Below are 27,026 nucleotides of genomic sequence, written 5' to 3' on the forward strand. Positions count from 1 at the left end.
TTACAGGTAAGTAACTAATCCTTTTCTTCCAGGGGATACTCATCAATAGTCATAAGCACTGAATAGAGTAGCAAGCCCATCCCATACCATGCGGACGAATACCAGCTCTCTAAACAGTACACTAATATAGATATTACCCAAACAAATTCCTCAGGGATGCCTGACCAACTTGGGCATCCGCCTGAGTATCAGAATCAAGGCAGTAATGGCGAGCAAAGGTGTGAACCGAAAGCCATGTAGCTGCCTTACAAATTTCATGAACAGGAACATTTTTAAACATTGCTATAGTAGCAGCCTTTCCTCTAGTGGAGTGCGCTCTCGGTCTACCCGGGAGCTGTTTCCGTGCCAACTGATAACATACCAAAATGCATGACACAATCCATCTAGAAATGGACATCTTAGAAGCAGGCAAGCCCGTATTTAGAGGACCGTAGTTCACAAACAGATGATCAGTCTTTCTAACACTCTTAGTTTTATCAAGGTAAAACTTCAAAACTCTTTTCAAATCCAAAGAGTGTAGAGCTTTTTCAGCTGAAGTGCTCGGATTAGCAAAAAACGAAGGTAGTGTCACTGACTGGTTAATGTGAAAATCCGAGACTACCTTAGGAAGGAATCTGGGATGAGTCCGAAGCACCACTCTATTCGCATGGAAAACCAGATAGGGTTCTGTAGCACAAAAAACCTGAATCTCGCTCACCCTGCGCGCAGAAGTGATAGCTACAAGGAAGTACACCTTCCACGACAGATGTTGAAGGGAGGCCTTATGTATAGGTTCGAATGGAGGACCCATCAATTTAGACAAAACCACATCAAGCTCCCAAGGAGGTGAGGGAGCCCTCACGGGGGGATACACTTTCCTGAGACCCTCCAGAAAATCCTTCACAACTGGCATTTGAAAGAAAGACACCTGGGTAGGGGACTTTCGATATGCTGTTATTGCTGCCAGATGGACCTTAATAGAGGAATACTGTAAACCTGCTTTGGCCAAAGAAAGTAAGTATGGTAACAGTACCTGTTCCTGACCTCGAATCGGGTAATGACCTTCAGCAGCACACCACATGAAAAACCGCTTCCACTTGAAAGCGTACGTCTTTCTTGTAGAAGCTCTCCTTGCCTCTCTTAAAATGTGCATACAGTCCTGCGAGAGGCCTAGATGTCCATACTGGACAAACTCAGGAACCATACTGCTAGCATCATGGACGGCAGGTTGGGATGGAACACCCTGCCGTTCTCTCTGGTCAGCAGATCCGGACAGCAAGGAAGCCTCCTGTGAGGTACTTTGGATAGATGCAGGAGATCCGGGTACCACCATTGGCGAGGCCAATCCGGAGCCACTAGAATCATGTCTGTCTTCGACTTGTACAGTTTCTTGATCACCAAGGGAATGAGTGGAATCGGTGGAAAAGCGTAGAGTAATGTCTCTGACCAGTCCATCCATAGAGCATTCCCCTTGGACCCTCGTTGTGGGTACCTGGACGCGAAGACGCAGCATTTTGCATTGCCAGCGTCTGCAAAGAGATCGATTTCTGGTGACCCCCAGGCCTGGAAGACATCTCTTATCACTTCGTCTTTTAAGACCCAGTCGTGTGCTTCTGCGAAGTGTCTGCTTAGGTCGTCTGCTTGGACGTTGAGGACACCGGGCAGATGGACAGCTGAAATCTTCATACCCCGAGCCAGAAGCCACTTCCAGATTGCCTGCGCTTCCAGCGACAGAGGTCTGGATCTCGTTCCGCCCTGCTTGTTCAGATAGTACATCGTTGTTGTATTGTCCGTCTGAACAAGCAGAGAGGATGACTTGAGCGCGGGAAAGAAAGCCTTGAGAGCTAGATGGACAGCTCTGAGTTCCAACATGTTTATGTGATACAGCCTTTCTTTCTCTGACCGCACTCCTTGAACTTGAAGGGACCCCAGATGGGCGCCCCATCCCTGCAGGGACGCATCTGTCACCAGCGATCGTCTGGGCATGTCCTCTTGAAAAGGCACTCCCACTACCAGATGACTCCGCTGCATCCACCATCGAATGGAGATCCGCACTGACAGAGGTAATGACAGTTTGTCTTCCCAACGGTTTGAAAACTGGGACCACTGATCCTCCAGCGACTGCTGCAGAGGTCTCATGTGCAGCCTGGCGTTCGGAACGAGAAAAATGCAAGACGCCATGGACCCTAGCAGAGACGAGATCTGTCTGGCCGCCGTTGGTCGAGGAGTCTTCAGTAAGGTCTGACACTTGAGGAGAATGGAGGATAGTCTCTCCTCCGAAGGATACGCTTTTGCGTCCTTTGAATCCAGAAGAGCGCCCAGATAGTGTATCCTCTGCGTAGGGTTGAGGATAGACTTTTTGAAGTTTACATGCAAGCCTAGCCTCCGCAGCTGATGATTACAGAACGTGGGATGTTGCTCAAGCAGAATCGGAGAAGCACTCTTTAGCAGCCAATCGTCTAGATAGGGATTGACGAAAATATGTCTCTTCCTTAGGAAAGCCGCTACGACTGCCATGCACTTTGAAAAGGTGCGAGGAGCTGACTTTAACCCGAAGGGCAAGACTGCGAACTGGTAATGGCTGGTTTGTATGCAGAACCTTAGAAACTTCCGATGCTTTGGGGCGATGCGCATGTGAAAGTAAGCATCTTGAAGATCTATGGAGCACATCCAGTCCCTTTGATACAGAAGTGGAATTATTTGATGTAACGCCAGCATTCTGAACTTTTCTCGCCGAATGAACTGATTGAGGCACCTAAGATCTAGTATGGGCCTTGTAGGAAGGTAGATCCCTGACTATGGTTGCCCCCAACTTTTTGCCTGGTGTTTTGCTGGTTTTCTGACTTAGTTGACCTGAGGCCCTGCTATTCAGGACCTCAGGCCCACTGCTCTCTCTGTTAAAATGGATTCCATGTACCCTAGGTACATATCCAATTGTATACTGAGTCACCTTATCAGTCCCTGTACAGTGTACCTTAGGTACCCAGGGCATAGGTGTACCCAGGGCCTACCAGGGGCTGCAGCATGTATTATGCCACCCCTGGCTGGCCATCCAAATCTGACACAACTGGCTGCTTGACAGCTGGGGCAAGGTGGTGTAATCACCCTTTGCTTTAGATATAGTATACCTATATCTAACCCTAAAATGGACACACAGATCTCCTATCAGTCACTCCTATGGCAGGCCTTAACAATCCTGAAGGCAGAGTGCTTGGAATCGTGTGAGATGGTGCTCTGGCATGAGCTGAGCCTGTCTGCGGCTTTCGGGATCCATCCCTTAGCCGTTTCCATGATATCGCATACCATATACTCTTAAGTGCATTATACTCCTCGCGCTTATATGCCAACTCTGGTATCGCTTTATCAAAACATGTCGAGTAAGGTGTCATACGAATTGGAATACTAACCCCTCGCCAATTCTGGCGACGGGGTTAGCATTCCACCCTTCTAGAGGGACACGACATGTATGTAACCCCTAACCCCGGTTAAAGTCAGACACAGCCTTAGCATCCACAAAATGGATGCTGCCACCAAGACACAAGTCTGCCCTCCTGCTGCTGGGAGTCCTCCCAGAGCAGGAGATAAGGACAAAGGGTTTCCTGCCAGGGGCGGTGCCAGCACCGTCCCAGACAGGATTTTGTGTATTGTAGGTAGGCAGGGCTTCAGAGGAAGGTGACTGCAAGTGGCACCCCGGTGCTCACTATGCATAGGCCGGCTTGAACCAGTTCCAGGGACACTCCAGTCCCTGAGCTGGGGAAAAGCCCGCCAAGGAAGTGGGTGTAACCACCCCCTCCTGGTCCCACCCATAGGGCAGGACTTAGTCACGTGCCAGCCCCCTTTTCCCAGATAAAGGTAGGAGCAGGCCCCCTCCCAGATTAGATCATCTTTGAATCCTGAAACTACTTTCCACGAAAGGAACTCAAGACTTCTTCCTAAGATTTCTCCCTTGTGACTAAGGAGTAGTCACCCTGCATCCGCAGGCACCATCTTAAGAACACTGCGGTCTGCTGCAAGTCCTTCCTCCGGAATCCGACTGCCCAGCTCGACGAGAACCGGCTTCCCTGGCACCTCTGACCTCTACCCACCTCTACAGCCCAGCTGAGAATCGTGGGTGCGACGAGACCTCGAGGGACCGGCCATCTGCAAGACTGCACGACTTCTGCACAGCAAGCCCGCCGAGTAATTTCCTGGTGAGTGCTTTGGGGTCTGAGAAGCCCCGACCCTGAGCAGCTCCAGCACCGAAGTGCAGCCTCCCAGCATCTCCACGATCTGCGTGGGGCCCTTCTGCTTTTTGCTGCTCACCGCGTTGTTTGGCTACTAGCCCGCTGGCTTGTGGCCTTCTGAACGACGCCCGACGACATCACTGCTGCTGGTCTGGTTGCTCCAGACTGGCCCTTGCTCCCTTCCCGAAGAGGAGCACCCCGGACCCTCCTGGTCCACTCAAGACGCCATTTTGAGTCCACCGCGTGGGCTTGAATTAGCCAAGGCTTGTTGCCCAATCCTGGGTAACTTCGACGCCGACAGCTTCATCCATCGTGGGACAGCTCGCCTCTCCATCCTGGTCGCCGACAACGCCTCCTGGTCCGTGAGATCTGCAGAGCCAGCGTCGCCCACTCACCTAGTCGAGGTGACTACCATCCGGTGCCCTCCTGGTGCCCACTGACTACTGGCTAGTAGTCACGAACTTGGTCCCCTCTGCTTTCAGGTGTCATCCATCTTCCAGATCCAGGCTTGGATCAACTCGAACTATCTTCACTGGTCGCCTGCCAGCATCTTTCTTCCAGGCTCCTGGTCCGGCAACGAGGATTCCCGACGTCTTTTGAGACCTATGCAGCTGCAGCCCCTGGGCTAGGTAACTTCGGCATTTCGGTGCCCCAGCATAGCCTCACTATCCAAGGGTCAGGATCCACTGTCGTTTTCTCCCTACCAGGTCGGGTTCGCCCGTGAACACTAACTTTAGCGTTACTAGCTTCCATAGACTTTGTCCCGCATCCCGCGTGAGAGTGCACACTCTGCACCCGAGTCCCCTAGGTCTCCTAGAAGTAATCTAACGATTCCCTAGTCAAGTCCTAGCGATTCCAAAGCCTATTAGTACTGTGCTTACCTGCTAGTAATTTCGCATTCCACTTTTAAAGTATATGGTTTTTCGTGCCCCTCGGGCATTTGTGTATACCGTGCTAACTTAAGTATTTTCGTAAGAGTTTTGTTGTGTGCTTAGCACCCTGTCCTCATAAAGAGAACAGGGTTGTTGTGATTCTAATAAATACATTGTTTATTTTCATAACACTTGTGTGGTGTCCTTTCACTGGGTGTTCAAGGGGTAATGTGATGGTAAAACAGCTGGCTTAACACGCCCTCTAGAGTCTTAGCCTTAGACTGCTCGTATCCATGCTACTAGGATAGCTGGTCTATAAGGTTGACTTACAACCAATCATCAATAAGGGTTGTTTGGACTGATATATAGTGATCACTAGAATAGTGAACACTGCACATCAGGCCAACTTTTCACATTGGTGAGCAGCGGTTGGGATTTGAGCTTGCTGTTGTTTTACCACACATGCCCTAAGAATATCTTGTGAAAGATCACATAAGTACTAAAGGTACATATAACTTAGCTTAGAATACTCTGAGTTCTACTGAACCAGCTGTTGTAGCTCCTAGGGCCTAGCACACCCTAAACTACAACTCTAGCAAGGGATCAGTAGGCAAACACATAGTGTAGGTAAGTGCACCACTTACACCTCACTAGAAAAGCATGTCTACCCAGGGAGAATCTACTGAGACTCCCCTGGTCAGTGTTGACCCTCCACAGGTCACTTCAAGATATGCAGCTCTCAGTTTTCAGGAGATGAGACAAGTCTGTACCTCCAGGAAACTGAAGCAGGGGTCTAACCCCACCATTCCCTTTCTGATAGGTCTCTTAGAGACATATGATGCCAGAAAGATTTCTCAGTTACATGAGAATATGCCAGCCTTAGAGGGAACCTCTGGGGATCCAGACCTCCCCAACACTGCTACTGCAGTTGAGGAGGAGGATCAAGAGGAACTCTCTGGGGATGAGGTAGACAAAGGTCTTGAGGTAGTCAGAAGGCTAACCAGGGCCAACTTAGACTTACTTGGGCTAGGATCAGGGGGCCCCCCAGTACTAACCCGAAGTGGGCCTAACCTTGGAGTTAGGAGAGATAGATCTCTTTCTAGGGACTCCAATAGATCTCTGCACTCTAATGCCTCTTCCCAGAGGAGGAGAAACTCTCCACAGAGGAGAGTGACTTCCCCTCAGAGAATAGAGCATGAAGCTAGAATGAGACAGGCTGCTCTGAGGATTGAAAGGGAAGAACTTGCCCTGGCCAAAGAAAAGCTTGCTTTTGCTAGAGAGCAGCAGATGAGTGGGCTAGCTCCCACTGGTGGCAGCAATCTCCCAAGAGAAAAAGAGAAGGGTTTAGATACTAAACACCTGACTAAGATAGTGCCCCCCTTTAAACAAGGGGATGACATCCAGAAATGGATGGCTGCTTTGGAGAGGGCCTGCACTGTACAGTGCATCCCCCAAAGTCAGTGGGCAGCTATACTGTGGCTCTCCTTTGATGGTAAAGGTAGAGATAAGCTCCTCACTACAAGAGTGGAGGATGCTAATGATTACCAGGTCCTGAAAAATGCACTGGTTGATGGGTTTGGCTTAACCACTGAGCAGTACAGGTTGCTGTTCAGAGACACCCAGAAAACTCAGTCTCAGGACTGGTCTGACTTTGTTGATTGTGCCACTAAGGCTTTGGAAGGCTGGCTACTGGGTAGCAAGGTTACTGACTTCACAGGATTGTATAATCTTATTATGAGAGAGCAAGTCTTAAATAATTGTCAGAACCAGTTATTACACCAGCACCTGGCAGACTCTGATCTGACCTCTCCACAGGAATTGGGTAAGAGGGCAGACAAATGGGTCAGAACCAGGATTAGGCCCAAGAACCAAGGTGGTGACCAGAAAAAGGAATCAACCAAGCCTCAAGAGAAGGGTGGGAATAAATCTCCAGATCAAACCACATCAGGGCCCCAAAAATCCTCTGAGGGGGGTGGGTCCCAGAATCCTTCTAATAACCAGAAGAAACCTTATTGTTATCCCTGTTAACAGGTGGGTCATTTAAAAACTGACAGCAGTTGCCCAAAGAATAACAATAAGGAGAACATACCCCCAAACCTCCTGTTACTACTAGTAGTAATCCCCCAGGTGGTGGGAGTGCCCCCAAGAATTTGGGTGCATTTACTTTGGGAGTTCCTGGGGACTCTGGCCTAACCAGGTCCCCAAACTCAGATACTCTTGTCTGTGAGACTGGCATGGGGTTTGCCAACTTCACAACTTGTCCCAACACTTTGGGCAAGTACAGACAGGAGTCCCTCATCAATGGAATGAAAGTTGAGGCCTATAGAGATACAGGGGCTAGCATCACCATGGTGACTGAGAGTCTAGTCCCCTCAAGGCAACTTTTACCTGGTGCCACATACCAGGTGGTAAACATTGATGGAGTGAAGAAAACTCATCCCATGGCAGTAGTAAATCTCAGCTGGGGAAGTGTCACTGGCCCCAAGAGAGTGGCAGTGTCATCCAACTTGCCTGTAGATTGCCTACTGGGGAATGATTTAGAGACCTCAGCCTGGGCTGAGGTAGAGCAAGAAACCCATTCTAGAATGGTAAACCCCCATGGTAAGGTTAGTGGGGCAGTGTTAGCCACAGCCCCAGTCCAAGATGTCTTCCCTGAACAGGTCAGGAGGGTTGTGCCAGTCACAACCCAATCTCAGACAACTTCCTTCCCAGAACAGGTTGTCAAGGCTGTAATGGTAACAGCCCACACCCAAACTGAGCCCCCTCCTGAAAAGGTTGGTGGAGTTGTGATGGCCACAGCTCAAACTCAGACAGATAATAGTGTTGTGAAGCCTGAAACTATGGATCACTCCACTCAGACAGAGAGTATTGAGGAGGAGGAGAAATCTCCCTCCCACCAGACTCTAGGAAAGGATCAGCCTCCTCAGGGAACTGATCTGACCCCTTGTGAAGAAACTGCCACAGAGGTAGTCAGGCCTAGCCTGGCAGAACCCCTGATGTCAGTGGACCCTTCCAAGGTGGGACCCAGTCTGGAGCAGGTAACCTGCCCCTCTCTACCCTGCCTCAGTCAGCCCAGGGCTGTAGAGGTCAGGGAGGCCAGTGTTGGACCCCAAAGGGCCCCCTGTCCAAAAGAACCCCCCAATCAGCAGATTAAGGGCACTGAAGCTAGTAGTCCTAGCCAAGTGAAAATAAAACAAACTCCTGAGGGATCTCCCTTAAATTTAGTTAGGGACCTCCCACAGATGGACACTGTTGGGCACAGCCAAACTTGGGACCTGAGGGCCCCAGACCTGACCTGTCCCTCCAGTAAGCCAAACAGAGGGACCCAACCTCCAGCTGTAGGTAGCCAGAGGTTGACCCTGAGAGCCCAAAACAACTCAGTCTTGGAAAGAAAGGCCTCTATGGTGGATAGTGATTGGAGGAAGCTGAGCCCAAAATTAGTGGAGCCTCACTTCAGTACTCCATTTCAGCACCAGCCTTTTACTTTGCCAAAACACACCACAGGTAGAGATTCCCTATGGTGGAGACCCTCAGACACCCTTAGGGTGAGGGATTGCTTAGTGGACCATGAGATAGGGGGTAACCATGCCAGTGCTGGTACTTCCTTATATGGCCACTCAGGCAATATAGGCTTACCTGGCAAGGCTAGCCTTATCTCCTTTCGTTTGGGGGGGGGTTATGTAGGAAGGTAGATCCCTGACTATGGTTGCCCCCAACTTTTTGCCTGGTGTTTTGCTGGTTTTCTGACTTAGTTGACCTGAGGCCCTGCTATTCAGGACCTCAGGCCCACTGCTCTCTCTGTTAAAATGGATTCCATGTACCCTAGGTACATATCCAATTGTATACTGAGTCACCTTATCAGTCCCTGTACAGTGTACCTTAGGTACCCAGGGCCTACCAGGGGCTGCAGCATGTATTATGCCACCCCTGGCTGGCCATCCAAATCTGACACAACTGGCTGCTTGACAGCTGGGGCAAGGTGGTGTAATCACCCTTTGCTTTAGATATAGTATACCTATATCTAACCCTAAAATGGACACACAGATCTCCTATCAGTCACTCCTATGGCAGGCCTTAACAATCCTGAAGGCAGAGTGCTTGGAATCGTGTGAGATGGTGCTCTGGCATGAGCTGAGCCTGTCTGCGGCTATCGGGATCCATCCCTTAGCCGTTTCCATGATATCGCATACCATATACTCTTAAGTGCATTATAATCCTCGCGGTTATGCAAACTCTGGTATCGCTTTATCAAAACATGTCGAGTAAGGTGTCATACGAATTGGAATACTAACCCCTCGCCAATTCTGGCGACGGGGTTAGCATTCCACCCTTCTAGAGGGACACGACATGTATGTAACCCCTAACCCCGGTTAAAGTCAGACAGAGCCTTAGCATCCACAAAATGGATGCTGCCACCAAGACACAAGTCTGCCCTCCTGCTGCTGGGAGTCCTCCCAGAGCAGGAGATAAGGACAAAGGGTTTCCTGCCAGGGGCGGTGCCAGCACCGTCCCAGACAGGATTTTGTGTATTGTAGGTAGGCAGGGCTTCAGAGGAAGGTGACTGCAAGTGGCACCCCGGTGCTCACTATGCATAGGCCGGCTTGAACCAGTTCCAGGGACACTCCAGTCCCTGAGCTGGGGAAAAGCCCGCCAAGGAAGTGGGTGTAACCACCCCCCTCCTGGTCCCACCCATAGGGCAGGACTTAGTCGCGTGCCAGCCCCCTTTTCCCAGATAAAGGTAGGAGCAGGCCCCCTCCCAGATTAGATCATCTTTGAATCCTGAAACTACTTTCCACGAAAGGAACTCAAGACTTCTTCCTAAGATTTCTCCCTTGTGACTAAGGAGTAGTCACCCTGCATCCGCAGGCACCATCTTAAGAACACTGCGGTCTGCTGCAAGTCCTTCCTCCGGAATCCGACTGCCCAGCTCGACGAGAACCGGCTTCCCTGGCACCTCTGACCTCTACCCACCTCTACAGCCCAGCTGAGAATCGTGGGTGCGACGAGACCTCGAGGGACCGGCCATCTGCAAGACTGCACGACTTCTGCACAGCAAGCCCGCCGAGTAATTTCCTGGGGAGTGCTTTGGGGTCCGAGAAGCCCCGACCCTGAGCAGCTCCAGCACCGAAGTGCAGCCTCCCAGCATCTCCACGATCTGCGTGGGGCCCTTCTGCTTTTTGCTGCTCACCGCGTTGTTTGGCTACTAGCCCGCTGGCTTGTGGCCTTCTGAACGACGACATCACTGCTGCTGGTCTGGTTGCTCCAGACTGGCCCTTGCTCCCTTCCCGAAGAGGAGCACCCCGGACCCTCCTGGTCCACTCAAGACGCCATTTTGAGTCCACCGCGTGGGCTTGAATTAGCCAAGGCTTGTTGTCCAATCCTGGGTAACTTCGACGCCGACAGCTTCATCCATCGTGGGACAGCTCGCCTCTCCATCCTGGTCGCCGACAACGCCTCCTGGTCCGTGAGATCTGCAGAGCCAGCGTCGCCCACTCACCTAGTTGAGGTGACTACCATCCGGTGCCCTCCTGGTGCCCACTGACTACTGGCTAGTAGTCACGAACTTGGTCCCCTCTGCTTTCAGGTGTCATCCATCTTCCAGATCCAGGCTTGGATCAACTCGAACTATCTTTACTGGTCGCCTGCCAGCATCTTTCTTCCAGGCTCCTGGTCCGGCAACGAGGATTCCCGACGTCTTTTGAGACCTATGCAGCTGCAGCCCCTGGGCTAGGTAACTTCGGCATTTCGGTGCCCCAGCATAGCCTCACTATCCAAGGGTCAGGATCCACTGTCGTTTTCTCCCTACCAGGTCGGGTTCGCCCGTGAACACTAACTTTAGCGTTACTAGCTTCCATAGACTTTGTCCCGCATCCCGCGTGAGAGTGCACACTCTGCACCCGAGTCCCCTAGGTCTCCTAGAAGTAATCTAACGATTCCCTAGTCAAGTCCTAGCGATTCCAAAGCCTATTAGTACTGTACTTACCTGCTAGTAATTTCGCATTCCACTTTTAAAGTATATGGTTTTTCGTGCCCCTCGGGCATTTGTGTATACCGTGCTAACTTAAGTATTTTCGTAAGAGTTTTGTTGTGTGCTTAGCACCCTGTCCTCATAAAGAGTACAGGGTTGTTGTGATTCTAATAAATACATTGTTTATTTTCATAACACTTGTGTGGTGTCCTTTCACTGGGTGTTCAAGGGGTAATGTGATGGTAAAACAGCTGGCTTAACACGCCCTCTAGAGTCTTAGCCTTAGACTGCTCGTATCCATGCTACTAGGATAGCTGGTCTATAAGGTTGACTTACAACCAATCATCAATAAGGGTTGTTTGGACTGATATATAGTGATCACTAGAATAGTGAACACTGCACATCAGGCCAACTTCTCACAGGCCTGAACTCCTTGTTTGGACCTTTCTTTGGAACTAGAAAGTATCGGGAGTAAATGTCTTGCCGACGCTGTGCCCTCGGGACCTCCTTGATGGCTTTCTTTAAGATTAATGCAGACACCTCCTGCTTCAAAAGATGAAGTCGATGGAACACAGACTTTTGAGGAGGAATGGAGGGTGGAGGAGACATGAATCTGATTGTACATCCATTCTTTACAATATTCAGCACCCATTTGTCGTTTGCGATGTTTTTCCACTCGTCCAGGCAAAAACGAACACTTCCCCCCCACCGGAGTGGGTAACAGGCTCAGGGGAAGCAAGCACTCACTGTTTTTGTTGCTGCTGCTTGTTTCCAGGTGCAGACTGTCTGGAAATGCCACCTCTTCCTCTACCAGGACGACGCTGGGAGAACTGAGATCTTCCCTGATTCTGCTGTGACGACCATTGAAGGGTTTGAACCCTCTGCTGGTTCTGTCTCCGATCATAAGGACGGTATTTTTTCTTAAAGTTGTCCTTTCTCTTTTCGAGACCAACAGCTCTCACAGTATCAAGCTCCGTCTTTATGCGTGACATCTCATCGTCAGCATGAGACCCAAAGAGCGATTTACCATTAAACGGCAGATTAAGAATTCGGTGTTGCGCTTCAGGTTTAAGACCCGTAAGCCTTAGCCAAGCTGAGCGTCTTGCACAGAGTCCATGAGCATAGCCATGTGTGGACAGGTCGGAAGCATCTGCAGCTGCGATAATCACCTAGTTAGCCACTAGCCCACCTTCATGAAGGATTTCAAGAAAATCATGCTTGTCTTCTTTTGGAAGTTTTTCTGCAAACCGAGACAAGGAATCCCATAGTGCGCGGTCATAGCGACCCAGTACAGCGGAGGCGCTGGCAACCTTCATGTAGGAAGCAGAGGTGGCACACATTTTCTTTCCTACTGAGTCCATAGCTTTGCTGTCTTTATCAGGAGGCACAGAGGATGATGCCGCTCCTGTCTGATTCTTACGTACAGCTGAGACGATGACCGAATGAGGTTGTGGCTCAGACCTCAGAAATAAAGGATCATTGTCCGGAGCCTTATATTTCTTTGCGATCCGCGAAGGAACCGCTCCCAAAGATGCAGGAGTTAAGAACTTGTGCTCCGCAGGCTCCAACAGACCTGGAACCGGAGGAAGTAAAGGCCTTGATGATAAATTCTGATGTAACGTTTCGAAAATGACCGTTGTCTTGGCAGTAGAGACAGGCATCTCGATATTAAGTTTCGCTGCACCACGACAGAGAACTTCATTAAAAGTAATCACGTCATCAATCGGTGAAATCCTACTCGGAGGAGTTGATGACAGCGTTGGTGAGTAGTTCCTCTTCGAATTTGTAGATTTTGTTGAAGATCTAGCATCGCGTCTTCTAGAAGAGTGATGACGCGAAGACCTAGGAGAGTGTGAAGTTCGCCTCCTCTCCAATGGAGACCTTCTCGGAGGAGTACGCTCACGTCTTCTCCGAGAGTGTACCACCTGTAGAAGAGGAGACCTGGAATGAGACCTTGGAAGGTTAATTCTTCTTATCTTTCAGTCTCTGATCTCCCCCAGCCATCGTGGCGAGATATTAGCCCCTGTAGGTGAAGGTGCTCTTGAGGGCTCTGGAGAGATTTGTACAATCCGCAGCCCAGGGGAGGAAGAGGAACTCCCAGAAGACACAATAGAAACCTTAGACCGGTCTTTGGACACCGTTCTAGGCCTCTATGCTGCTGGGGACGTCGACGACAGTCTCCTTGACGTCGATTTTTCCGACGGCGACTTCCTCGACGACGATTTCCTCGGCGGCATTCTCCTCGGCGGCGACCTCCTTGGCGGCGACCTCCTCGGCGGCGACCTCTTCAACGACGACTGCCTCTTCGGCGTTGACGTCAGGCGCCTCAACGGTGATGATTTTCTCGGCATCGTGTGCCTCGACGTCGCATGACTGGGGCTCTTCGACGTCGAAACCTCTACTGCCCGGTTCGCCGTCGACGGCATGGCACCTCTTGACGGCGACCTTGACTGATGTTTCGAGCCTCTCGATGGCGACCGTCGACGTCGATGAAACGACGTCGAGTCCCACCCTCTTGCAGTCGTAGGCGAGCCAGATCGGGACCGCCTACGCTCATGTCGCTTCTCACCTTGCTTCGAAAGGCGAATTCTTCTTCGACGGCGAGGGATGCTTTGACGACGACGTATGCCGCGACGGTGATTTCGATGCTGATTTTGAGCACACAGGTACCTTGGAAGAAGATCTGTCCCTCGAAGTTGAAGGAGACCGATGTTTTCTCTTCTCCCCTCTGTCCCTGCGCTCTTTGTGCTGAGAAGAAGGCTTCCTGGAATGAAATTCCTCTCTTCCACTCACAGTTTCTCCTCTGTCATGCAGGGACTGAAGCCTGCTCATCTCTCTCTCTCTCAAAGTCATATTTGACAACTTGCTGCAGTGTAGCAGAGTTCTGGCTTGTGAGAAGATGGTAGACAAGCTACACAGACCGAATGAGGGTCTGTCTTGGCCATTTTTTTACCACAGGCCGGACACTTAACAAATAAGGCCGGCATTGTGACTGGAAAAATAGCCAAAAAACAGCCAAAAATTGATGGATTAGTCAGATAATGACTAAAGACGTCGAGTAAAGACGAAAAAATTAGAGAAAAACCAGCAGAAAGTGAAATTATATCACCAACTGGCGAGCTCAAGCTCCAGGATCCTCACAGAAGGAGCCGGAAAAAAGAACTGACCCAACTGTCACCTGTGGTGCATGATGGGAGCCTGGAGGCTCACAGAGGTCTTAAAGGCACGGCGCCAGATTTTTCTGTTGTTACAATGCAGCCTATCTAGGCTAAAGCTGCCTCTATGATCCTGCCTGTTTTTACCTTTGAAAATAAAGGTTGTGTGTTTCAAAGAAAACCAAGGCAGTGTTTGTGAGAAGTTGGCCTGATATATGATGCTCAGTTCTAGTGATCACCTTGTATCAGTCCAAACAACCCTTATGGTGATTGGTTGTAAGTCAACCTTATAGACCAGCTATCCTAATGGTAGCATGGACAAAGCAGTCTTAGGCTAAACTCTTTTGGCATGTGAAGCCTGCTGTTTTACCACAATATAACCCCTTGAATACCAGATGAAAGGACACCACACAGGTTGTTATGAAAATAAACAATATATTTATTAATAACAAACACCTCTGAACTCTTTATGAGGTCAGTGGGCTAAGCACATGACAGTCTCTTCTGAAAAATACGATAAGTTGCACAAAATTACAATAAGTTCAAGTTCAAGTTTGTGCATTTATATAGCGCACTACTCACCCAGAGGGTCTCAAGGCGCTAGAAGGAGGGGTTCACTATTTGTCGAATAGCCAGGTTTTCAGTTCTTTCCTGAAGGAAATGTGGTTCTGAGTAAGGCGAAGGTGGGTGGGGAGTGAGTTCCAGGTCTTGGCAGCCAGGAAGGAGAACGATCTGCCACCCATGGTGGTTTTACGGATGCGCGGGATTGCGGCGAGGGCTTGATTGGAAGATCTTAGTTGGCGGGTGGGAATGTAGAAGGACAGTCGGGTGTTGAGGCATTCGGGTCCCTGATTATAAAAGCCTTCTGTGCGTGGGTAAGAAGGCGGAAAGTAATTCTCTTGTTGACGGGAAGCCAGTGGAGGTTTTTTAGGTGTCCGGTGATGTGCTCTTGGCGCGGGATGTCTAATATGAGTCTCGCTGACGCGTTTTGGATACGCTGGAGCTTTTTCTGCAATTTTGTTGTAATTCCGGCGTAAAGTGTGTTGCCATAGTCAAGTCGACTCGTGACCAGTGCATGGGTGACCGTCTTTCTTGTCTCGAGGGGGATCCAGCGGAAGATCTTTTTGAGAATGCGAAGGACGTTGAATCAAGAGGACGATACGGCGTTGACTTGTCTGGACATTGAGAGAGAGGAGTCTAGAATGAAGCCAAGGTTACGTGCATGGTCTGTGGGTGTGGGTGCTGATCCCAAAGCGGAAGGCCACCAAGAGTCGTCCCAAGCTGAGGGGGAAGATCCTAGGATGAGCACCTCCGTTTTGTCTGAGTTGAGTTTTAGGCGGCTCTGTTTCATCCATTCGGCTACTTCTTTCATACCTTCGTGAAGATTGGTTTTGGCGGTGTTGGGGTCTTTGGTGAGGGAAAGGATTAGCTGGGTGTCGTCGGCGTAGGAGATGATGTTGAGGTTGTGTTGACGTGCGATGGAGGCGAGAGGACTCATGTAGACGTTGAAGAGGGTGGGACTGAGTGAGGAACCTTGAGGTACGCCGCAGATGACTTCGGTGGGCTCTGAGTAGAAAGGGGGGAGTCGGACTCTCTGTGTTCTCCCGGCTAGGAACGAGATGATCCAGTCCAAGGCTTTTCCTTGTATGCCGATGTTGTTGAGGCGTTGTATGAGGGTGCTGTGACAGACAGTGTCGAAGGCGGCGGAGAGGTCGAGTAGGATGAGGGCAACTGTTTCTCCGTTGTCTAGGAGTGCTCGGATGTCGTCGGTCGCCGCAATGAGGGCGGTTTCGGTGCTGTGTTTGGCTCGAAAGCCGTTCTGTGAGGGATCCAGGGAGTTGTTGGATTCAAGGAAGGCGGCGAGTTGGTTGTTGACGGCTTTCTCGATGACTTTGGCCGGGAAAGGGAGGAGGGATATGGGTCGGTAGTTTTTCAGTTCGGAGGGGTCTGCTGTGGGTTTTTTCAGAAGGGCGCTGAGTTCGGCGTGTTTCCAGATATCTGGAAAGGTGGCAGAGTTGAAAGAGCAGTTGATGACATCGCGGAGTTGGGGAGCAATGATGGAGTCAGCTTTGTTGAAGATGTAGTGGGGACAGGGGTCAGAGGGCGAGCCGGAGTGGATTGAGTTCATGAGGCGAATGGTGTCTTCAATGGTGATTGGGTTCCAGGAGTTGAGGTAGTTAGTTGGAGGGGTGGGATCTGAAGGGGGTGGGGCGGGTTGGTCACTGGGAGTATTCTTGAAGCTGTTGTGGATGTCGGCAATTTTGTTGTAGAAGAAGGAGGATAGCGCATCGCAGAGGTCTTGGGAGTTAGTGATGTCGTTGGATGCTGCGGAAGGGTTGGTGAATTCTTTTACGATATTGAAGAGTTCCTTGCTGTTATGAGAATTGTTGTCGAGACGGTCCTTGAATGCTGATTTCTTGGCGGATCGAATCAGTTGGTGGTGTTTGCGGGTGGCTGTCTTGAGGGAGGCCATATTGTCAGGGGTTGGTTCTTTTCTCCAATTCTTCTCCAGGGTGCGGCATGTCTTCTTGGATTTTTTAAGGTCATCATTGAACCAGGGAGCCTTTTTGCTGGATGATTTCAACTGGTGTTTTTTCAGGGGTGCTAGTTCGTCCGCACTGTGGGTAATCCATTGCCTGAGGTTGGAGGCCGCTTGGTCTGGGTCCATTGCTAGGGTGGGAGGGTTTTGGTTGAGTGATGTGAGGAGTTGGTCAGTGGTAATTTTATTCCATTTTCTCCGGGGAATGGGTTGTGGACGGTTGTGGGAAAGAGTGGTTTTGTGGTTGAAGTGAACACAGCTGTGGTCCGTCCAGTGGAGAGCTGTGGTGCGATCGAAGGAGATGTGCTTGCTGGAGGTGAAGATAGGGTCGAGCGTGTGTCTGGCTGTGTGAGTGGGGGAGTCAACAAGTTGTTTGAGTCAGAGATTGGACTGGTTGTCCAGAAGGGTGGTGGTGTTGTTGTCGAGTGTGTTTTCAAGGTGGTAGTTGAGGTCTCCTAGAAGAATGTAGTTCTCGGAGGCGAGGGCGTGCGGGCTGATGAAGTCTGTGATGTCGTCGCTGAATTGTGATCGGGTGCCTGGAGGCCTGTAAATGAGGGTGCCTCTAAGGGTGGTCCTGGGGTCGGTGTGGATCTGAAAGTGGAGGTGTTCGGCGGTTGCAAGATTGTCGTCGGAGCTGGTTGTGATTTTGATGGTGTTTCTGTGGACGATGGCGATGCCTCCTCCAGTTGTTTTATTGGTGCGGTCTTTTCGAATGATCTTGTAAGTGTCCGGTATGGCAATGGCGATGTCGGGGGCAGAAGATGCGTTCATCCATGTTTCAGTAAGGAAGGCGATGTCAGGTGACACAGTGTCGATTAGGTCCCAGAGTTCTGTTGCATGTCTGTGGACCGAGCGGGTGTTCAGTAGGATGCATTTCAGGCTGTTGAGTTCGGAGCTGTGTGTGGAGGATGTGGGTTTGGTAAGGGTCCTGAAGCAGTTGAACTTGCAGGAGAAGCAGGCGAATGGGCCGTGGGTACGTCCTGGGGAAGCTTCGCAGCATAGTGGGGTGCGTCCGGGGTTGAGGGCGAGGAGAGTAGCGGTATCATATGTGACTCTAGAGGGTTGGGAGCGGCAGGGACCAGGGCGTCTGGCGCTGGGCGCGGTCCAGGCGCGGACGGGGGCAGACAGGCTTACCTTTGGCGCACCTTCGGCGCGGCCGCAGCGCGTGGACGCTGCGCGTTGGGACATCTGTCTAACATGGAAAGTGGGGGGGGCGGAGCGTGGGAGGGGCAGCAGCTGGGAGGCGGTAGCGGGGAGGAGGGGCGTGCCAGGGAACAGCAACACAAACAAAATGGAGGGTCAAAGGGAAAGTGAGGTAGGGGCAGCAAATGGACCGAGCGCCTAGAAAACAGCCAAAGTGCTAGCAAGCACAGGGAGCCGCAGCAAATGTCGCGCTACAAAGCAGAGCGGAGCGAGCGGCGCTAGAGGTAAATGAAGGTCAGCTGAGAGCTCTTTGAAATCGAGCTGCGAGGCCAGGCAATTAATGTACAAACACACAAGATACACAGCGCTGAAAGCGATAACCAAAGCGAACTGCAGCACTAACAGGATGTGGGATCAATGCAGAGCGGAGCGAGCGGCGCTAAATGGTGCCCTAGGGGCACGACAAACCATATACTAAGTAAGTGGTATGTGAAAGCCGATAGAAAGAATGGAGCTGTCCAGAGGCTGTAGGATCGTTGGGACCCCGCTACACTAACTCTAGGTAAGTAATTGGAGGCCCACGGAACGCGTGTGCAGAGTGTGAACTCACACGCGAGATGCGTAACAACGTCTATGGACAATACAGTTCAAGTTAAAGGTGAGTACGGACAATCCTGACTAGTTAGGACTAAAACGACTGTGGAACTGGACACTAGGACAGTTAAACTACCCTTGAGCATCGAAATGCTCTTGTTACCTCACCCACGGGCTACGGGTGCATAGGTGTCAAAGTGTGTCGGGTTCTCGCGTTGAAGTCTATGGAGCCTGGAAGAGAAGATGCTGCAGGCGACCAGGAGGAAGATGTCCGGTGCGATTCAAGGGTGGATCGGTGAAGAAGAGGACCTGAAAGCAGAGGGGACAATGTTCAAAGTCACTAGCCAGTGACTGGAGTGGAACCAGGAAGAAACCAGATGTCGTCGTCGCGATCAGGTGAAGAGTGGACGCTTGTGCAGCCACGTGGACCAGGAGGTGTCTTCGACGACCAGGATGGAGGCACGAGCTGTCCCACGCAGGCTCTCGCTGTCGGCGGTGTTGGATCCGGATTCGGCGTCAACAGGCCTTGGCAAAGGCAACCCACGCGGTGAGTGAAAACGGCGTCTGGAGTGGACCAGGAGGGTCCAGGGTGCTCCTTTTTTGGAAGGGAGTAAGGGCCAGTCTGGAGCAACCAGACCAGCAGTGGAAGTTTCAAAGTTTGTCGTCTTGGAGGCCACTAGCCAGCCGGCAAGTGACCAGACAACACGTCAAGCAGCAAACAAGCAGAAGGGCCCCACACAGATCTCGTGGATGCTGGAGGGCTGGTCTTCGGTGCAGGAGCTGCTCGGGGCTAGGGCTTCTTAGTCCCCAAAGCACTTGGTCGAGTTTACCTCGGGAGTCGTGCTGAAAGCGAAGTGCAGGTTCGTTCAAGATGGCCGGTCCCACGTGTCTCGTCGCACCCACAGATCTCAGCTGTGCTGCAGATGTAGGTTGAGGTTGGAGAGGTCTGGGAATCCGGGTCTCGTCGGGCTCTGAAGTCTGGATCCTCGAGGGAAGACGACAAAGTGAAGCCGCTGGACGCTTGATGGTGCCTGCTTGTGCAGGGTGGACACTCCTTCCCACAAGGGAGATTTTTCAGTCTTCTGTGGAGCAGAACGTCGAAGTCCAGAGTTTCTTCTTGTAAAGTTGTTCAGGATAATCTCATTTGGAATGGGACCAGCTCCTACCGTTATTCTCCTAAAGGGGGCTGCACTACTGACTAGGTCCCTCCCCTGGGTGGGACCAGGAAGGGGGGTGGCTACACCCCCTATCCTTTGTACGGTTTCCCGCCAGAGCTGGGGCAGGGATGCCCCAGCAACTGGTTTGAACCAGTGTATGCACAGAACACCTTGTGTGCCCCGGGCATGTCTCATTCCTTTCAGGCCTGTCCTACCCAATACACAAAATCCTGTCTGGGGTGGTGATAGCACCTCCCAAGGCAGGAAACCCTTTGTCCAAGCTTCCCTCGCTGGAAGGACTCCCAGCAGCAGGAGGTCAGACTTGTGTCTGTGGTGATGGCATCCATTTTGTGATGCCAAGGCTCGAGTTAACTTTAACCGGGGTTCACAGTTACATACATGTCGTGTCCCTCTAGAAGGGTGGAATGCTACCTCCGTCGCCAGAATTGGCGAGGGGGTAGTATTCCAATTCGTATGACACCTTACTCAACATGTTTTGATAATGCTATACCAAAGTTAGCATTTAACCGCGAGGATTATAATGCACTTAAGAGTATATGGTATAGCGTTATCATGGAACAGCTATTAGGACTGGGTTCCGCAAGCTGAAAACGGGCTCAGCTCATGCCAGAGCACCATCTCACATAATTCCAAGCACTCTGCCTTCAGGATCGATAAGGCCTGCCATAGGAGTGACTGATAGGAATATATGTGTCCATTTTAGGGTTAGATATAGGTATACTATATCTACAGCAAAGGGTGATTACACCACCTTGCCCCAGCTGTCTTGCAGCCAGTTGTGTCAGTTTTGGATGGACAGCCAGGGGTGACATAATACATGCTGCAGCCCCTGGTAGGCCCTGGGTACACCTATGCCCTGGATACCTAAAGTATACTGTACAGGGACTGATAAGGGGGCCCAGTACCAATTGGTAAATGCACCTAAGGTACATGGAGTCCATTTTAACAGAGAGAGCAGGAAGCCTGGGGTCCTGAATAGCAGGATCCCAGGCCAACTAAGTCGAAAACCAGTAAAACACTAGGCAAAAAGTTGGGGGTAACCATAGTCAGATATCCACCTTCCTACAGTGTTTTCTTCTTTGCATTGTCATATAATGTAATTTATATGTCTTTATTTAGCAAATGTAAAGATTTTACAGGCTATTGTGGCAGTTTTTGAGCCTAGTATGGTTATATTGGGCTGCATATGTATATGTATATGCATATTATCTATATATATATGGTTATTTTATGCGTTTTTATATGTATTTATATATATATATATATATATATATATATATATGTAGATATATGCATATTATTGGCTATTGCTCCGGGGTCCCGCACGTGGGCGGGACTATTCAGTGCTTATGACTTTGATGAGTATCCCCTGGAAGAGAACAGAGTCCTCACTGTCAGTGGAGACTGTATCCTTCCTGGACTTCAACTTCTGGAGCCAAGTCAGAAGCCTACCCTTACGGTCCCGGAGGGTCTTGGTTGAAAAGGTGCAGCAGATCTTACAGTCCGCAGCTTTGTGATCAGGATAGAGGCAGTAGATGCAATACTTCTGCTTATCCTCAATGAAAAGTCTTTTCTTGCCACAGGTGGAACATGGCTTGAAAAGGGCCTTATTCTTTTCCTTGTCAGACATCCTGGAAGGATCAGCAGACAATCTGAAGAAAAATCTGAAGAAAAATCTTGAAGAGAAAAACTCCTGAAGAGCAGAATGAGCAGAGCTCAAAGGAGACTCCCTAAGCACAACGTGCGGTAGAAAATCTGAGGCTCTGAGGTACCTTCAGGAGGGTTCTAAGGGGTGAGGCTCTTCTGATTGGCTGATGCCAAAGTTTGGTCTACTTTACACAAAAAGGGTGATATGCTACAAAAGGGAATGAAGTCTAGGCCTTTTTTCTTTCTCTTTTGTACCTACTGCTATGTTATTTCAGTTACCGAGACTCACATTAAGACGACAGGGAATGATACAAAAGCATGGGAATCTATGAAAGTTCTAATACTGGGGTAAGTTGGTAATTACTATCAACTTCAAGTTGGTGGTAATAACCGATTTCCTTTTAAAAAGCACTTTTTTAAAAGTGCAATGTGGCACACATCCATGCCCTTAGGCATGTATGTGCGCCACATGTGCACACATGCACATTTCCAGGGTGCAACAGGGTGTCCTTTGGACACCCTTGAAATACCTCCCGGTATTACCGATTCTGTAATACCGAATCGCTAATACTGAATGTCTTCACATTCATTCCTATGGGCCTCCAAGCCCATAGGAATTAATGGGTAGGTATTCCTTATTACTGAATCTCAATTACAGATTCGGTAATAAGGAATGTTAAGGATTCAGTATTTTTTACCGAATCTTTACCTACATAAGAAATACCGATTTCTTAATAGCGAATCGGTAAAATGCGCTATTAAGAAATCGGTATTTCACATGGACCTACCTCTGGCTCAAAATCTGATAATTGGTTTTACTCTCTGTAGATCTTTTCTATTGTAATGGTTTTAATTTACCAAACAATAAAGCTTACAACTTACAATTGTGATACCTCAGAGCTCCTGACTATTAAGGCAAATAGTATAACATTGAATGTGACTTATAACACATAGTAGAAAAAGTAATGAGACATTATTAAAGAGATTTTATTAATAAACAAATACCTTTAGCACTTTAGACCGATAAGCATTTAAGATATTAATGGCTGCTCGACAACTGGGACCTTTTATTTGCTCGATCAGATAAGTGAATTTAGCAGACATGCGTTTCCAGTGTTCTAATTCTGTCAGTGGGCCTGCATCATCAGCTTCCTTTCGGATCTGTTCACTTTCAAGTAAAACCTGAAATTAAATTAGTAATTATTTACTTCAGCACTTATTCAGTGTCCGCCAAGTTGTTTGACAACAAATATCAATTATGGTTGCACCCCCACAAAAAAAGTCCTTTAAAAGAACAACATTAAAAAACACTGAAAACAAGGTAGGGAAATTTGAAAAATGACTTACTTTTTAGTTCTCTACTCAGAGGAATAGTGGATTTTTTTTTACCATATTAATAAATGTCACCTACATGTAAAAACTGATTCTCTATAGTAGCATACTTAACTGAGTTTCATGTCAGGACCGGAGGCTCTGATTCAGTATTATACTTCTTCATTTATTTTGTTCAGCAGCCTTTGACAACCATTTATTAATGTAACAGCCGTGGGACTACTTACCGCATGTGCCCCTTACAAAAACCTGACTGTCCATCAATCATAACGCAATGCTCCCATGAAAACAGTCTACAAGGGGGAGCACTTTCTCTTGTTGGCTGCTCAGAAGCCATATAAGGGCTTTCCCTTACAGCTAGTTTTCTTGGAAGCACTTTGTGTTGGTGATTATTTTGAGTTGCTGTGGTGTGAGCAGAACTTGTTATCCCATTGTATATGCCTCTTGTGCTGTTGGTCAACCTTTTTAGTTCTCGACTAGGCAGCGTACGCACTGTCTCAAAAAGACTGCTGTATTCAATATGTGGGCTTCAGCATGCCCATAGGCTGCATTGTCGCTCCCATATTATTTATCCTCATTTGTCCATGGCATGCATGTGTCAATCCTCTTCCTGTGTTAGCCCTTCCAAGAGCATGGATCAACTACTATCATTGCACTGCTCCCATTTTTCCTAACTGTTTTAGGAACTACTTTTTTCTTTGAGAGCACTTCACACAAGTGCTCTTGTTTTCACTTGCTCCGAGCTCATTCCTGTAAGCAGGCCTGCACATCTTGTTCTTATCTCGTCACATTTGCTGTGCATTCAAAGAACGAGGTCCAATGTCAGTTGCAATTTTCCAAGGGTGTCAGTTTACATTTCTTTCTATGACTTTAAAGTTAGAGGTATTTCCCAAAGTAATATCCTGTTGTTGCTTGCCTCTCCCCCAACCCGCTCCATCATCGCTGCTTATTGAAGCTGTATGCGTCTTCTCGGCAATCTTAATCATGCCCAGTTTCCCAATCTACAATAGCCGGAATTTGTGCATCAGAAGCAGGGTTGCACAACAGCCCTGCTAAGTGCAACACATCTTGGTTAAAAGGTAACTCAATTCACAAATGTACCCTGCATTGCTGTAATACCAGAGATCGGTCACATAAATCTGATGAGATCAGACAATTAAACAACATGCTCTTTAACATTTTGACATGCTTTTAGTGGCAAAAGAGAATGTGAAATGCCTCTTAGCAGAGCTGCAGAAAGGCAGCCCCTTGTGAATGCCACTCATTCGTAGTCCCTTGAATTGACCCACATGCTGCAGCTGGCAGTCAATTGTAGAAAGTGAATGTATCCCTTCACCTCTGAGGCGATCTTAGACATGCAAAATAAGCTTAAGCATCTCTGTTAAGACACTGTTGTGATGCGTGCGTTCGATTTCCAGTCAGCTAATGGTAAGAATTGAGCTTGCATGGTTTTGCGATTGCAGACAGTAGCCCATGAACAGCGATGCAGCACTGGTAAACAGCAAGTTAATTTCTAATGAGGCCTTTTGTCAGCTTTGCATGATAACAAGCATTCCTTGATTACGGTAATACTGTAACTCAAGGGTGTAATGAGGATAAGTTTATTATGGCACTATAAATATATACAGGGAAAACTTGTTACATAATGTAAATAAGTTAGTGACCTTCAAGTCCTCCTCAAACATGTGGTTTCTTGCTGTTCCAAAGTACACAAAAAGGAGATAATTTTCAAAATCTGCCTAGTTAAGGGATTACAATTTATCCGATTCATGATAAAGTGTCACTTGATATTTCACACATTGTGAAGTGAAATGTCACGCATCAGCACAATGAAAAAACGAAATTGTAAAACAAGCAAAATGGAAACTTGACAGCCACTGCAGCACTGAATACTCAGCCAGTCCGTCCAGTTTCCATGGGTAGAGGAGCTTCCAGTCTGTGCCTCAAGGTGCTGTATTCCCGTTCCCAGGTTCTTTACAGCCCAGCTCAGCCCTTCCAGTTGTTTCTTGCAGCTCTTCTGTCTCACTCCAAGGCAGTTGCTGCCTCCTGGTAAGTAACACAAAATGTCTGGGTGTGTTTCCACGTGTTGACATCCGTACTTGTGTGATAACTCCTCCTACACATGTAAAATCAGGAGGAGGAGGTTTGGCTAAAAGAAGGTCACTTGGCTAAAATACATTAACATTGACAAAGCCAATAGCTCTTGCATCGCCGAGACGTATTGGCTTTACCAATGCTTTTTTACTCCTTTCAGTAGTGCAGGCCCCACAGGAGACTCAGTTCGTCAAGTGGACATCGTCCGGGTCTATACTACTGAGGGGATCTCCTGAGCTGCCGTCTTTGGGAAGCTGGGGAATAGTTGCAGAGGGTAGATCCCCCGTGCCTCTACCAGGTCCAGGCAAATTCTTATCTCCCAGCCAGGTTTCCAGTAATACACACAGCTTCTTCTGCTCGGTGGAGGGGCCTAACTTTGCCGAATAGAGTCTGGGCCATTTAATGCCTGTCAGGCCTTTAACTTGCTTGATGGGAACCCACAGCAAATGGTGTGGTCGGCACACAAGCAAGGGGTGCTGTAGGACATAGTGGGAAACACTGTGTCCGATGCTTCCTTATCCCAAGTAGAATGTGGAGAGGAGATGCACAAGGTTTGAACATTGAGTAATGAGGATGCCATAAAGGTCTCACTCCAAAAAGCGCTTTTATCCACCTCAGTAACCCTTTGCAGGCAAATGCTTTTGCTTGTGCTCAAGCGCTCAACGATCTCTCCTGGTTCGGACAGTTTTGGTCCCTTGCTCCCTGCCGGCACGCAAGGTGCTAAGAAAGGCCACAGGAAGGCTACAGCCAAGATGGCAGCTAATACATCCCCCTATTACACCTTTGAGAACATGAAGGTGGCATTTCTAAAAAGGCAGACAGATGCCTTTAAGGATGATAGGGATGACTTTCAGCCTGGGTATACGACTTGAAAGCAGAGGGTTTCCCTCAATGGGGATACTCTATGATGGGGAAGATTTGGAATATGAAGACTAAAACATGGATTCAGGTTGTCAGGAGTCCCTCAGTACCTGCGAGTTTTGGATGACCTAAACTGAGGGCTTGGTGTCCCAACCTCTTCCAGACACCCCCACAGGATATGTCAACCATTAGAACAGCTAGCTCTACTGTGCCACTACCACCCGCCATATCTTACAGTGGTGTTGGTAGTTTCTGGCAACCACTGAATATGACAACCCTGATTCCTCAGGGATCGTGGAAAACAGTACAATACTTTTCGCTCAGTCACTCGTGCTTGTTTACTCTCAGAAAATACGCATTTGTGATTAGTAAGCTTCAAAAGTATTTATTGTTCCAGCAGCAATCTGGTGTAAAACATTTATGATGCAGCAATCAGGAGAAAGAAGCATACAAAAGAGATTGCTGGTACCAATATAGTAAATAGTAGATACATTTCTATCATAGTGCTAATAATAGGAACATAAGCAACTCAGATAAAAACAGTAGCACTTGCATATTCCAAAAGAACAAGTTACTTACCTTCGGTAACAATATATATGTAAGAGACATATATTAGTTATGGATTACTTACCTTAGAATTACCCACCAGGCGTCAGATGGATACGGAGAATTGTTCTTCAGCAGTACCCCTGCACGTCGGTAAGTGGCGTTGGTCGACTATGCGTTCCGTCGTTGGAGTCGTGAGTGCCAGAATGACGTCGCAGTATCTACTTAGACGCCGCCCCTGCACGCTGACATCAGTTCTGTACACGATATTCCATGCCAGAAGTGCAAAGCCATGCAAGTCACTGACCACTGGTGCATAAAACTAGGCCCTGAAAGGAAGTCCCTTACTCTAGAAGTCAGTTTGCAGAACGGGGAGGATGGGTGGGGTGGTAAGGAATCCATAACTAATATATGTCTCTTACAGATATATTGTTAACGAAGGTAAGTAACTTGTTCATCTGAAAGAGACTATTAGTTATTGATTCCTTACCTTAGAATAGATACCCCAGCAATACCAACCAGGAGGTGGGTCTATGAACCAAGTTCACACCAGGAAGTCCTGAAAAACGGAGCGGCCAAAGAAGCTGTCTCTTCGGACTTGGCTGTCCTGGCAGTAATGTTTGTGTACATGTGCAATGAAGCCCACGTGGCTGCCTGGCAGGTGTCATGAAGAGGGACTCCACGTTCCAAAGCAATAGTGGCTGCAGTCGCCCTGATAGAATTGGCGCACAACCCTACTGGAGGCTCCTTTTTTGCCAAGGAATAACACATTTTTATGCAAAGAACGACCCATCGAGAGATGGTTCGTTTTTGCATGGCCCGACCTTTCTTGGCGCCCACATAGCAAACAAAGAGCTGATCATCCACCAGGAATTTGTTTGTGCGATCCAGGTAA

At 48.9% G+C, this 27,026-nt stretch overlaps 1 protein-coding gene across 7 annotated transcripts in view; it reads right to left on the bottom strand.

Moving 5' to 3' along the window:
• Positions 1-27,026, bottom strand: part of DNAH8 (dynein axonemal heavy chain 8) — a 10,041,960-nt gene that overhangs the window by 9,105,393 nt on the left and 909,541 nt on the right. For all 7 annotated transcript variants that reach the window (XM_078647354.1, XM_078647353.1, XM_078647356.1 and 4 more), the window contains exon 8: positions 22,304-22,480. In XM_078647354.1, coding sequence (XP_078503480.1) covers positions 22,304-22,480 — 177 coding nt within the window. The remainder of the gene's footprint in view (positions 1-22,303; positions 22,481-27,026) is intronic.

The sequence above is a fragment of the Lissotriton helveticus genome, chromosome 6 (assembly GCF_964261635.1).
Source record: "Lissotriton helveticus chromosome 6, aLisHel1.1, whole genome shotgun sequence".
NCBI classification, from domain to species: domain Eukaryota; kingdom Metazoa; phylum Chordata; class Amphibia; order Caudata; family Salamandridae; genus Lissotriton; species Lissotriton helveticus.